Below are 14,514 nucleotides of genomic sequence, written 5' to 3'. Positions count from 1 at the left end.
CTGGCATGTGGTGCTGGGGGATTGAACCGCTGTCCCTATACTTTGTCAAGCTTGTTCCAAGTAGGTGCTTTAGACCACTGAGCCATCTCCCCAGCCCTATATAGTGTATTTTTAAAGCATTGCTGCCTGTGTGGATTTCAGATAAAGAACGTTGTGATGAGCTGAAGAAATCCTTATGCACTGCTCACGAGAAGTTCTGTTTTTGGCCAGACAGCCCCTGTCCAGGTATTTACTTCCAAGAATTTTCATCTATCATCTTTCCTGGGTCATTGCATCTCTAATATTGTCCAGTTCGTTTGTTCATTTGTTTGGTCGGTCAGTCGGTCGGTCTGTCTGTCTGTCTGTCTGTCTTTCTTCCTATACAGGGTTTCACTGTGTAGCCCAGGCTGACCATGAGTTTATGATAGTCCTGCCTCGGCTGTTTGAGTGCTGGGATTGCAGATATCCACGATGACACCTGGCTCTAATGTTGTCTGTTTCTTTGTGAGAACCTAGTCTTTAAAGTTTTCTTTCTTTTATTTGTGTTTTTCAAGAACTTACATTCACTGATGTTATTACTTTATTAAGTGCATTTGTCATGCCAGTAATAAAGGTATTATTAAGTAAGGTATACTTAACCATGTATTCCTTATCTGATTTAATCATCACAAGGACCCTAGGAGGTAAATGTTACCAACTCAGTCTTTTCTTGAGGTGGTGAAGAATCACAAGTCCTACAATGAACTAGAGAGAAGCTATAGCTATGGTTTTCTCTGATTCCAAGCTGTCTGCTGTTTTTCCCCACCATACTGAGCAACTCCTTGTTCCACCGGGGCTTCCTCCAGAGGGTGTGCTAACTTCACTAATGGTGGCAGCTAAAAGAGGTTTGTTTACTATAGAAGGCTAACAAGGGGGCTGGGAAGATAGCTCAGTAGAGTAAGTGGTTGCCTGGCAAGTGGGACGGCCTGAGTTCAATCCCCCAATTCTGTAAAAAAAAAAAAAAAAAAAAAAAGCCTAACAGGACTTCAATAAGAGTGTTACAAAGCTGCAGTTACTACACTAAAACTGCACTGTATCAGCTGCACTGAGGTAAGGATGTTTTCCCAGGCCCCTCAGCAGGGGGACTATAGTGGGCAGGTCTAAGCTTCTCCACCTTCCTTGTGTAAAGGCCATAGCAGGACATGATGTTCTGGAATCAGGAACCACTGATGTATGCATAGAGCATTTTGAAATAATAGTCCAAAATGTAGTGTCAGCTGGGATTTTTTTCTTTTGTTTTTATCTTTTTGAGACAGAGTTTCACTATATAGTTCAGGCTGGCTTTGAACTCAGTGATCCTCCTGCCTCAGCCTCCCAAGGTCTGGGTTCTCAGATATGCAGCACTACCTGACCATCAGCTGGATGTTTAAATATTTTGTTGGTTACAACAAGACTGGTTACAATATTTAGTTAACAAAACTGGTTACCATATTTTGTTGGTTAGCAGGAATATTGCTAAGAAAACAGCTTCAACAGTAGAGCCCTCTGGTGGAGAAATCTTGCCAAGACCAGTTAATTCCTCACACCCAAGCAACACTATCCATCTATGTATGTCATACATTTTTCAAAGACAAGTACAGTGTAGGTATATTTTTTATTTCAGTAGAGCAGTTCTGGCCAAATGCAAGATGACTGGTGGCTAAGAATATTCCATGAATGACTACCAAGAAGAAAAAATAGATTACTATCTACTTCTGATACAATTGTTAAAATGAGGGTTGATGTATAACAAGGATTTCCAGCTCTAGGCCTAGGTCTGTCAGTCTGTCTGTCTTTTTTTTTCTTTAATTTTTTTTAATCATTTATTTGTTTATTTGATACAGGGTCTTGTTATACAGCTCAGACTCATAGTGATCCTCCTATCTCAGCCTCTCCAGCATTGAGGTTACAGGCGTGCACCACCACTTGGTTTAGGTGGCCAGCAGGGCACGCCTAGGGTCTCAGGGCCGCCATATAGGGCATCAAATTGTGTCCTTGCACTTGCCAGGCAGGGGCTTAGACCACTGAGCTATCTCCTCAACTTCTAGGTCTTTCAATGTATGGTATAATATAACTCTGTCCTCTAAGGATTTGCATTCATCCCCACTTCAGTCCAAGTTTTTAGGGTCTACTCAGGCTCTTTTAATAGCCATAGCATGACATGATATTCTGGAATCAGGAACCACTGATGTATTCATAGAGTACTTTGAAATAACAGTCCAAAATGTAGTATCAACTGTGATTTTTTTCTTTTGTTTTTTATCTTTTTTATCCCAGTACTTATTACTCTGAGCTCTGCTTTTCTGATCTTATTCATAACTTCATCTACCTTGGGGGCCTCTAAGTCCTACCTAAAGTCCTTTTAACTTTACTCATCTTCCAGCTACCCTCTAAATGTACCCATGTAGCCGGGCATGGTGGCACACACCTGTAATCCCAGCATTCAGATGCTGAGGCAGGAGAAATGCTGTGAGCTCAAGGCCACCCTAAACTATATAGCAAGACCCAGTCTCAAAAAAAATTTCCATATAATATACATACCTGTATTTCCGCATATGCAAAGCAGAAGTCTGCATCTTGTACCTAAAATTTTGCCCATGTTGATAAATGTCATTGACCTCACCATCTAGTTTTCCTAACTAGAGATCTAAAAGTCACTTTGGATACCCAATTTCCTATTGTCCTACCATTCTTCCTCCTAAATAGATCTCAGATTTGACCTTTAATTGTACCATCCCTTTGTTTGCTGCTTTAACATTCAAGAGGCTTTTATGTAGAAAAAAGAACGCCCACAACTATTTGTACTTCAATGCCTGTATTTATTAAGCATTCCTAGTAAATGCTATTTTGAAGGTGGTATTTACCAGTACTTACAAATTCCCTTAAAATATTTTAAGTGATAGTTATTAACTTATTAGGGCTGACTGTGTATGCCAAATGTTTTAAACTGTACACAAATATATAAGTATATAATGAAATATGCTTAAGCTTATGTTAAGACATTTTTTATGATGACTTTATTTTTTGTTTTTAGGAAAGGAAAGGTTTATTTAGTTCATAGTTTGTGGAGGTTTCAGTCCATACTCAGCTGGCTCCAAGGAAGAGTGGCACATGGCAAAGGGCAACAGTTCATAGCAATGGAAAACAGCAAAACAACAAGAGCAAAAAGGGAGGAGCAGCAGATGACTTTAATTTCTTCTCCATTTCCTTTTTTATCTTCATGGGATTTTACAATTATTTTCTTGGTATTGTAACAATCAGGGGCTGGGTTGATAGCTTGGTGGGATAGGCGCCTGCCTGGCAAGAACAAGAACCTGGGTTCAATCCCTGGTACCGCATGCCATGCTGGCCTTGGAACCCCAGGCACACTAAACTAGCTATCAAAACCAGACACGGTAGTGCATGCCTGTAATCTTACCACCAAAGAGTCTAAGACAGGAGGATTACTACAAGTCTAAGCTGCATGACGAGACCCTGTACCAAATAAATAAAAAGATTACCAAAAATAAGTAAATATGATAATTAGACCAAACCCTAAATTAGAAGATGACTGGAAGTCTTGGAACCTGATGTATTCTCCCAAGTTTTGCCAAATCTGGGCTACTGTCATCAGAATATGTTACCTTTGTATTCCCCTTGATATTTTATTTTTTGTTGTTGTTGTTGTGCTCAACATCAATCCCAGAGCTACATGAATAATAGGAAAGTGCCCAGCCCTACTTTTAGTTTTTTCCAATGTTTCTGTGGTGCTAGGAATTGAACCCAGGGCCTCATATGCATGCTAGACAAGTACACTATATCCGCAGCCCTATAACCTGATGTTTTTGGTAAAATGATATAGCCCCCCTCCCCCAAGCCGGGGATTGAACTCAGGCCCTTGCGCTTGCCAGGCAAGTGCTTATTCAATTGAGCTATTTCCCCTGCCCCCTAAATGATATATCTTTGTGTTGATGGCATGGGTTTTTATTGGTTGGTTGGTTGGTTGGTTGGCACCAGGAATCAAACTCGGGACCTTGTACTTGCCAGGCAGGTGCTATACCCCAAGCCTGGAATTTGTTTTTTGTTTGTTTGTTTGTTTGTTTTGGGGGGTTTTGTTTTTTGTAGTTTTTGTTTTGTTTTCTTTTTTGAGACAGGGTCTCACTATGTAGTTCAGACTGGCCTTTAGCTCACTGTATAGCCTGGGCTAGTCTCAAACTCACATGATCCTCCTGCCTCAGCCTCCTCAAGCTGAGATTCCAGGTGTGAATCACAATTCCCAGCTGATGGCATGTATTTTGATGTACAGTGGAGCCTCAGGTTGCAACTGGCATAAAATATAGCCTGAGTTTTGACTGAAATTTTAGTTTTAATTTATAACCAGAGTCGAGTTATGACCCGAATGCTGGACTACTTGTGCTTCCAGGTGGTCTTAGATATAGATTTAACTTTTAAAGGGTTCTAGAAGGAATATTACAACATCCTTTGCTATATGGGGTTAATTGAGAAATCCAGGGTCAATATCTTTCTAAGTACACTGAGATCTGCTTGTATATAGGAGTGAGACTTTGAAGGTTGTGTAGAGGAGCCAGAGCCTTCAGGTTGACAGCTTGAGTTAATTAGCACTTGGGAAAAAATTGAGTTTGTAAGTCAAGAGTCTGCTTTATAAGGTTACAGTTTGTATTAGTTACTCTTCTCTTGTTGCTGGGACAAATACCCAACACACAAAATGAGGGAAGGAAAGGTTTATTTAGCTCATAGTTACTGGAGGTTTCAAGACTCTGCCCCCACTCTACAGGGTTTGAGGAGAGGCTGGGGCGCTGCCATGTCCAGGAGGATCCTCTTCACCATCTCTGAGAAAGCATGGGCTAGCCAGTTTTAATAGTTCTCACCTCACTGACCCTGCCCCTTGGGCTCCACTTTGGTCCTCTGGCCCTGCCCCTCAAGCCACTCGTTGCTCCTCCAGCTGTGTCTGCCCCAAAACCTACATGAGGCTTTGGGGGAACAACTAGATACAAACTGTAACACAGTTGTTCCTTGGTACCTATGAGAGATTGGTTCCAAGATCCCCTTGGATACCAAAATGTGTAAATTCTTGAGTCCTTTCTGTAAAATGGCATGGCATTTGCACAGAACCTGTATATATTCTGCTATATACTTTATTTCTAGATTACTTATATTACCTAATGGAAAATAAATGTTCTGGGGGCTGGTGAGATGGCTCAGTGGTCTAAAGCACCTACTTAGAACAAGCTTAGCAAAGCACAGGGACTGGGGTTCAATCCCCCAGCACCACATGCCAGCCAGCCCCGCCCCCTGGTGGGCTGAGGGCCACACACACACACACACACACACAAATAAATAAATAAAAAAAATTAAAAAAAAAAAGAAAATAAATGTTCTATCAGTGGGGGGAGTTGTGTTTTTTTGTTTTTTGTTTTTTGAGGCAAGGTCTCACTGTAATTCAGGTTGGCCTTGAACTCATGGTGATCTTCATGCCTCAACCTCCCAAGTGCTAGGATTACATGTGTGAGCCAACATGCCATACCCTATTTTTAATTTTTTAAGCAACTTATTAAATTTTGAAAGTTTTCAAATGCAGAAAACTTGGGGTATATAGCACCCCAAGACCACTTAATATGTACCAGCATTTTACCATCTTTGGTTCAAAGCATGCCACCTTGCTTTCTTTCTACTAGTCAAGAAGAGCTATATTGCCAAGCACATGTCTGTAATCTGAGCACTTGGGAGGCTCAGGTAGGAGGTTCATCTCAAGTTAGAGGCTAGCCTGGGCTATATAGTATGTTCAAGGTGAGTCTGAATAGCATAATGAAACCCTGTCTTAAAAAGTTACATAAAACATGGTGCACACATCTGAAATTCCAGCATTCTTTGAAGCTGAGGCAGGAAGACTGAAGTTTAAACCCAGCCTGAGCAACTTAGTGATTTAGGAACCCCCTGTCTCAAGATAAAATGGGCTGGTGATGTATCTCAGTGTGAAGGCCTTGGGTTCTATCGCTAGATAGAACCCCAATAACACCCCAATAACATTTTTTTTTAAAGATGATGAATTTTAACAGTCATATAATTTCTCTAATCTCATTCCCTGCCACTGTATCTTAAAGTAACATTTACAAAATGTGTCTTTAAGTAATACATATAGCACACCTATAATCCTACCCCTTGGGAGGCTGAGGCAAGAGGATTACTGTGAGTTCAAGGCAAGCCTGGACTATATGACAAGTCCGTGTCTCAAAAATTTACTTGTTCCAAAATTCTGTGTAAGTGTTGACCATATGTGTGTACTTCTTAAAAATATGTCCATGTTGTTACATGTAATAGTGTGTTTGAAGCTTTGCAATTACTAGATTGATGTAAAATTATAATCTCTCATGTGATAGTTTTCCCAGTTAGCCTCTTCTTAGTAAAGCTAGTAGGGTTTTTTTTTTTGTTTGTTTGGTAGGGGTGGTGGTTTTGATACTGGGATCACACTCAGTGTCTCATGCATGACATGCCCTCTCCCACTGAATGATAGCACCCATCTGAGAAATTTGGTTAGTCTCATTGTATAATACACTGTCAAACCCTCCTTGTCGGGCCGGGGAGATGGCTCAGTAGAATAAGCGCTTCCCTGGCAAGCACAAGGGCCTGAGTTCAATCCCTGGTTCCGCCAAAAAAAAAAACCAAACAAACAAACAAAAACCTCCTTATCCATGACAGTGTGTAACTATAACCAGAGCAGCCTTTTTACCTAACTGTGTCACCACAGAGGCTGAACGACGCTTCCTGTTCTTGGTAGCTCTTATTCCTGGTATAGGTTCCTATCTAATCTAGTTCTGCTTAGCACATTTACATTTTTTTCTCTTCTTTTTTAAAATAGATAAATTAATGGTTTTCATCAATTTTGGGAAGTTTTCAGCTGAAAATTTTTTAGTTTTTCTTCCTTCCTTTGTTCCCCATCACCTATCCTGTGGTTCATTCTTTTTTCTTTTTCCTTCTTAAACAGGATAGTCTCAATTCACCTGTCTTAGTGTTTACTGATTCTTCTGCTGCCAGCTTATTTCTACTGTTGAACTCTTCTGCTGAATATTTCATCCCAGTTTTAGTACTTTCCAATTCCATAGTTTCTATTGGGTTTTTTTTTCCCCCTTTGGCTGGCTCAGGCTACCTTAAGGGCAGGTATGGTAAGGCATGTGGAGCTAGGGATGAAACCACGGTCCCCTGCACCTGACTGTTTGCATGTGGAGGCGCTTAAACAACTGAGCTAACCCGCAGGCCCCTCTACTTGGTTCTTTTAATAATTTTTTCCTCCTTATTGTTATTCTCTATTTGGTGAGACATCTTCAGACTTTTCCTTTTTGTGTTTTGATTCGCTGTTGTGTTGGGAATTCAGTCTGGGGTGTTCATACTGAGCTGCATCCTCAGACTTTTCAATTTTTTTTATTTTTAAGATGGTCTCACTAATTTGCCTAGGCTGGGCTTGTACCAAATGTCCAATAGATGAATCTGGTAATGCCCAAGATAGTAACTGAGCTATATCCCTAGCCCTACTTACAGTCAATCCAGTTTCTTCTGTGTTCTTAACACCTTCAAGCCCCTCTGCAGGCAGCTTTTGAACTCTAGGTTCAAGTGAGCCTCTTTTCATAGCCTACCTGAGACTATAGGCACATACCCCACTGTACTTGGCTCCAATAATTTCTTTTGTTTGTTTATTTGGCGTTTTTGAGGTACTTTTTCCATATGTGGTCCAAGCTGGCCTTGAACTCATTGTGCAGCCCAGGTTAACAGTTAACCTCTTGCTTCATCTTCCTGAGGGCTGGGAACACAGGCATGTGCCACCACATTTGTGTCTAGTAGTTTCTTTTTTTGGTACCAGGAATTGAACTCGGGAACTTACATTTGCCAGGCAGGCATTTGTGCAGTTAAGCTATATCCCCAGCCCTCTAGTAATTTCTTGATGTCATCAAGTTTCTCATCCATTTTACTTTTTTCTAATTGCTCTGTTTATTTTTTAACACCAATATAATCTTCCACTTCTTCTACAGACCGATTTGGGATGTTGCCAATGGATGAACCTGCAGTTCTTGTGAGTGAATTCCTTAATCGATTTGAAAGCCTTTGTCACTTGGACCTCCAGCTCCCTTCTCTGAGGCCAGAAGACTTAAAAACTATGGTAAGTTTTTCTTTGCTAGCTTACAGTGGCCTCCAATTGTTACTAGCATTTATACATGAAAGATTCCTTTTAATAACAAAGGATAGGGGGCCTGCCCCTTAGCTCAGTTCTTTAAGTGGCTGCTTCAACAAAGCCGTCAGGCTCAGGTTGCTGTGGTTCAGTCCCCACAACTCAAGCCAGCCAGTCATGCCTTGAAGGCATTCGGAGCAAAAAAAAAAAATAACAAAGGATAGATTGTTGTAACTATTTGTCTCTCAATTTACCTTTTCAGTTTTTACCAGAAAATATGTTCACTTAAAGCATTTAGCTTTTATTTTAATTTTCTTTATTTATTTTTTGGCAGTACTGGGGATGGAACTCAGGACCTTGCGCTTGCCAGGCAAACACTTATTCTACTGAGCTGTCTCCCCAGCCCCTAGCTTTTATTTTGAGATAGATTCTCCCTAAATTTCCAATTAACCTTGAACTCCTGCCTTACCCTCTCAAATAGTTGAGATTGTAGATTATAGGTATGTGTGCTACCATGCCCAGCTGAGACATGCTGAGGAGTAGGGTGGCAGGCAACTAGGGATTGAACCCAGGACCTCCACAGACTAAGTCTGTTAAGTTCCTCAGTAGGACTTGATCCTCCCACTTAACTTCCCGGTTTGCTGGGCTTGCCAGTATGCTCCACTATGCCTAAATAGATATGATTCTTTTTTTTTGCGGAACTGGGGATTGAACTCAGGTCCTCGCGCTTGCCAGGGAAGCGCTTATTCCACTGAGCCATCTCCTAGCCCCTAGATATGATTAAGTGGCATAAATTCAAATTTATCTTCATTTGTTAAGCTAGTTAGCCAAAGATACTGAAATGTGACTCCCTATGATTTATTGCATACCTTTTTTTTTGTGGCTGGTTCAGCCCAGCCTGAGGGTAGGGCTGGCAAGGCATGTGGTACCTGGAATTGAACCATGGTCTCTGCACCTTGCCTGAGCTTGCCTTTAGACCACTGAGCTATCTCGCTGGACCCCTGCATACTGTTTTTTAAAAGTGCAAGAGGGCCAGTTATAAATCCTTTTTTTGTTGTTGTTGTTTTGTTTGTTTAATTGTTTTTTGAGACAGTCTCCCTGTATAGTTCATGCTGGCCTGCAACTCACTATGTAGTCCAGGTTGACCTCAGACTTGTGGCAGTCCTCATGCCTCAGCTTCCTGAGTGCTGGCATTACTGGCATGTTCTGTAGTGCCCAACCTATAAATCCCTTCTTGTGATAGAGATATTGAAATGCTTTGGCCCATCTTTGAAATTGAGTATTTACTGTCTCAGTTCATTAGCCTGTGAGTACTTAGTGAATACAAACTATTGTAGAAAATAGCAGTTGGTATTTTCCTTCTTCAGGTTAACAGTCTGGCATGGCTTTTTAATAGACTGTCAGCCTCTGGCAACTATTTATGTCACTCAATCCTTAGCCAACCTGATTTTCTCCCCTTTATTATAGTCTTTTATTATTCTTAGGACAAAACTCTCAAGGCTGGCAAGCTATAGAGTTCATTATAAAAGTGAATTTAGTGTCAATCCAAGGTAGAAGCAGTAATGTTTTCATTATTCAGGTTTGAAGTTCACAAGATTCAAAGAAAATCAACAGTAGGTAAATTGAAAACACTTTAGTGCTTTTAAAGAAAATCTTATAGTGCCAAGAACACTGCCACCCTGTGGCTCAGGGCACCTCTGTGGGACGCCACAGCCTTGCCCTCAGTGAGTCTTGTTTATGTGAGGATGCTATCTCCAGTTTTGTCATTTTTCTTCTGATTTTCGCTTCTTACTATCTAGGTACATCATTATATGTAAATTTTCTTTTTATGGTGGCTGAAATTTCAAGTTGTTTACCTTGGTTCCTTGGTAGTGTTTGACAGAAGACAAGGTCAGCCTTCTGCTAAACCTGCTTGAAGATGAACTTGATCACCAAACTGATGAGAAAAAAGCTGCAAGCAAACTGGGCTCAGACATCCAAGTCCACATCACTGCTTGTGTTCTCTCTGTGTGCGGCTGGGCATGTAGGTTAGTGAGAGAATCTTGCCTGGATGAAGTATGATAACAGTCTAGACCCTATTTACATCTGTCACTAATAGCATTTGGAAATCACATGTTTCCTAGGAGAAGATAGAGACAAAGAGAAATTAGGGGCAGAAGTTGGAGCAGGCAGATAATCTGGATTAACTAACAAAACCAGAATTAGAATTTAGAAATCCTTGGGATTAATACTTTCTTATATTGTAACTTCCTACCTTGGAGTTTACATTTCTGAAAAGAATAAAGTTCCTTTCTATAGTTAAGAGGCAAAAAAGTCAGTTTAATTGATTAAAAACTACTGGAGCAAACATCAGCTGCCCCTAGTCCATGTTGCTGTTTCCATTCCATCTGCTCAATTCGCTAGAGACCTCCCATGACAGAAGACAGTCAGAACCAATTCCAATTTACATTAAATATGCTTTCTTAGTAGGTTAAGACAAGAGCTTTAAGAGTCACAGAAGAAATTTTTAAAACATATTTCAAAGTAGCGTTGCTGTGGAGAGCACAACATGGCCTAGACCTTTCATGGGAAATGAGTGGGACTAAGGCAAATGGTGAGATCAGTGGTCAGGGCTGTGGGAGAACATGGCTTTCAGTCTACGGGGCCACTGCAGAGAAGTGCTAGCTGAAATGAAGCATGCTCACAAATCATGCTAAGAAAAAAAAAAAAAAAATCATGCTGAGGGCCAGAGAGATGGCTCAGTAAAATAAGCACTTGCCTGGCAAGCACAAGGGCCTGAGTTCAAGCCCCAGTTCTTAAAAAAAAAAAAATGCTGAGTTATATGGTGATATTATTTGCAAATACCTACTTTCCTTTCCATTCCTTCCTAGTTCAGCTCTGGAACCTATGCAACTCTCCCTAATAGCGTGCTCACAGTGTATGAGGAAGGTGGGCCTTTGGGGCTTCCAGCAGATGGAGTCATCCATGACCGACCTGGAGTCCTGCTTTGGCCAGACCAACTCCCCCATCACAGGGCCTGAGGGTCGGCCAGAGCGCTTCCCTTCAGTGCCCGAATCTCCTCGGAGGATAATGACCAGGAGCCAAGATGCCACATTTTCCCCAAACTCAGAGCAGGTTTTGACTTAGTTTGTTTGGGGTAGACATGTTAACTGCATTCTTACCAAAGAAGTGGGGGTGGAAAGTTGGAAACTAGTGGGTGGCCTTTACCTTTTTTTGGGGGGGCGACGCTATACTGGGGTTTGAACCCTTGATTTTCACACTAAGCCACATCCTCAACGCTTTTTTATTATTTTATTTTGGGACAGAGTCTCACTAAGTTACTAAGTTGCCCAGGGTGGGCTGCAATTTACAATTCTTCTGCCTCAGCCTCCCCAGAGTGTAGTAATTATTATACATGTGTTTGTGCCCCATTGCCCAGATAGATAGGTTTTACCTCTGACCACATAGATCAATCAGACTATCCTGTTGTATTTCTGTTCACCAGTGGGGAAGCTAAATTCATTGCAAACATTCAGTAAAGAAGTATAATTCTCTTTCAAATTTTAGTTATTGGGGCCAGGGATATAGCTCAGTGGCACAAGTACCTTCCTGGCAAGATTTTAGTTATGTAGACAGACCAGAAACTACTTAGAAATACTTCCTTGGCTTAACCATTAACATTCATATATTCTTTTTGTCTTCCCTTCAGGCTGAAAAAAGCCCAGCTCCCACTGTCTCCCGCACACGCAGCTGGGACTCTTCCAGTCCTGTAGAACGGCCTGAGCCGGAGGCAGCCAGCCCCACTCCCAGAACCCGCCCCGTGACCCGGAGCATGGGTGCAGGGGACACTGCTGGCCTAGAAGTACCCTCCAGCCCTCTCCGGAGAGCCAAGCGCGCTCGCCTCTGCTCTTCAGGCAGCTCGGTGAGTCTACTGCCACCTGCAGCCATGTGGCATGGAAAAGTAGGCATGGGCCCTCCTGCTCCTGCAGCTAGAAGTAGATTGAATAATTTCAAGATGGACCACTTGTGTGACCAAAGGGAAAAAACTTAAGAGTTGTCCTTTGTTTTTTTGGGATGGATTTTTCAAGAAGTGCTGAATATTTCAGGCTAATGGGACAGAAATGAGAAGCAAGCTTGATAAGTATTGTTTGTTTATACAAAGAGACTAACAGAATAAAGGAAAATAAGAGTTAAAGGAGAATGTGGATAGTCATAAAGCTGGCCATGATGACCAATATCAGTGCCTCCTTGGATTGAAGTTCAATTTGCCTTTCCTTGAAACTGTCTCTTCCTCCTCCCTCAGGACATATCAAGAAGCTTCTTTGATCCCATCTCTCAGCACAGAGACTGGTGCCCTTGGGTGAACAGTGCACTTGGCAGAGGAGCCAAGGAAAACGGAGGACCAGAGCAGGATGCCAGTGCCCCTGTAGAGCCAGGCTGGAAGGGAGTGCTGACCGTGCTGCTGGCGCGTAAGCAGTCCAGCCAACCAGCTGAAGCCAACCCCATGGTAAGCTGAGCTGGCCCCTGTGTGTGTACAGTGCTTGCTCTCAGTAGGACAAATGACAGAAGCTGGTGCCATAATTAGTACCCTTCCTATTTTGGGCTTTCCTAAGTCAAGTTGAACACATTCTGGTTTCATCGTAGAAAAAGGAACAAAAGTGGTTTTAGTATCTGCAGCTTAGCATGTGGCATTCCATCAAATTCTGTTAGATTCTTTGTTCTCCCAGCTAAATGACATGAGATAGGAGAGGAGTACAGACATGGAAGTAGATGAATGGGCAGCGGCCCTGGCCTCCTGGTGCAGATCAGCTGCTTACTCTGTCAAGTGGCTGTCACTGCCTTTGGAGCCCAGCCATTGAGCTTGGCTGTTGAGAGCTCTGTGCTCTGACCCCGCGCCAATGATTTCACTCCAAGGTTGAGCACATTACTCTGCTCTCCCCCACAGCCCAGGCATGTATGCTAGGCCATCATCAACCATCAGGGTCCTGACTGCTGTGGTTACAGTTGTGTAAGTACAAAGCCATCCTGACAACTGAGAAATCAAGTCAGGTGTTTGCTCTGTGTTGGGAATGAAAGTGATAGGGTGGATATTAAGAACTCATGAAAACTCAATTCTCTTTCCTCTGTGGGCTCACTTCCAGACTTGCCTCATAGTCTGGTATAAATATAACAGTTTCTGACCTCTACAGCCTCCAAGGCCAAATGAAGTAACACTTGCCAGCCAGCATTGCCAGATTGGTGGTCACAGGGTTCCACTGGAAGCAAATGTAGCAATGCTAGAAGCCCAGCAGTGTACATTAGTACCCTCAGTAAATATATACATGAAAAATTTCAAGGTGTTTGCAGGAAAAATATTTCCTTTCCCCCTCCCAATTTAAAAGCTCTTGGAAAAATATAAAGCTATTTGAAGTCAAATATTTGATTCATGGCTCAAATTAGAGATAGTAAATTTATCTTTATATATAAAATTTTCTCTGCCTAGGGGAAATAATATTTTGTTGCTAACTAGAAACAACACGGAGGGTTTGTTGTTGTTGCCTTTTGGTGTTGTGTGTTTTGTGGGGTTTTTACTTAAGTAAAAAATAGTGGCCATGGCCAGGTGAGGTGGTGCACACCTGTAATCCCAGCACTGGAGAGGCTGAGATAGGAGGGTCACTAAGGAGTCTGACCTGCACAATTAGACCCTGTACCAAATACAAGACAAAATAAAATAAAAGACAAAAAGAAAAAGAAAAATGTACTTTTTTTCAAAGATTGCAGGGAGTTCGAGCCCAGCCTGGAGTACATAATATGATCCAGTCTCAAAATTTTAAAAAAAGAAAAAAAAATTATCTCCTTTCAGCTTTGATTCATCCCTAAACTAACTAAATTCCCCCTCAGTTCCCTGAGAGAGAGCTTAAGCTTTTCTTCCAAGGGATTTTATTAATATGCTCATGTATTAAAAAAAGGTAAAAACCAGTAATGGTGGCACACACCTGTAATCCTAGCACTTGGACAACTGAAGCAGGAGAGTCACGAATCATGAATTCTGGCCAGCCTGGGATACCTAGTGAATTCAAGGCCAGCCTGAATTATATAACATATATATATAGCATAACTGTTTTAGACCGCTCCCCACCAAAGGATAACAGTAGAAGTGCCATTTATATTAGAGACTGGAGATAGCCATATAGGTTTTTTTTTTAAAATACTGACAATTGGGCTGGTGAGATGGCTCAGTGGTCTAAAGCACCTACTTAGAACAAGATAAGCTAAGCAAAACACAGGGACCGCTGTTCAATCCCCCAGCACCACATGCCAGCAAGCCCGCCCCCTGGTGGGCTGAGCTGGTCACACACACAAAATGAATGGATAAATAAATAAATAATTCTTTAAAAAAA

The 14,514-nt window shown here is 41.8% G+C and overlaps 1 protein-coding gene across 1 annotated transcript in view; it reads left to right on the top strand.

The window, feature by feature from the left end:
- Positions 1-14,514, top strand: part of Zc3hc1 (zinc finger C3HC-type containing 1) — a 25,778-nt gene that overhangs the window by 9,142 nt on the left and 2,122 nt on the right. Inside the window, exons 4-9 of the mRNA XM_004642751.2 lie at positions 142-225; positions 8,019-8,146; positions 10,028-10,182; positions 11,026-11,269; positions 11,844-12,056; positions 12,438-12,641. Coding sequence (XP_004642808.1) covers positions 142-225; positions 8,019-8,146; positions 10,028-10,182; positions 11,026-11,269; positions 11,844-12,056; positions 12,438-12,641 — 1,028 coding nt within the window. The remainder of the gene's footprint in view (positions 1-141; positions 226-8,018; positions 8,147-10,027; positions 10,183-11,025; positions 11,270-11,843; positions 12,057-12,437; positions 12,642-14,514) is intronic.

Source organism: Octodon degus, unplaced genomic scaffold (assembly GCF_000260255.1).
Source record: "Octodon degus isolate 3935 unplaced genomic scaffold, OctDeg1.0 scaffold00160, whole genome shotgun sequence".
Classification (NCBI taxonomy): Eukaryota; Metazoa; Chordata; class Mammalia; order Rodentia; family Octodontidae; genus Octodon; species Octodon degus.
Note: the sequence above shows the minus strand (reverse complement) of the source record. Positions and strands in the feature narration are given on the sequence as shown.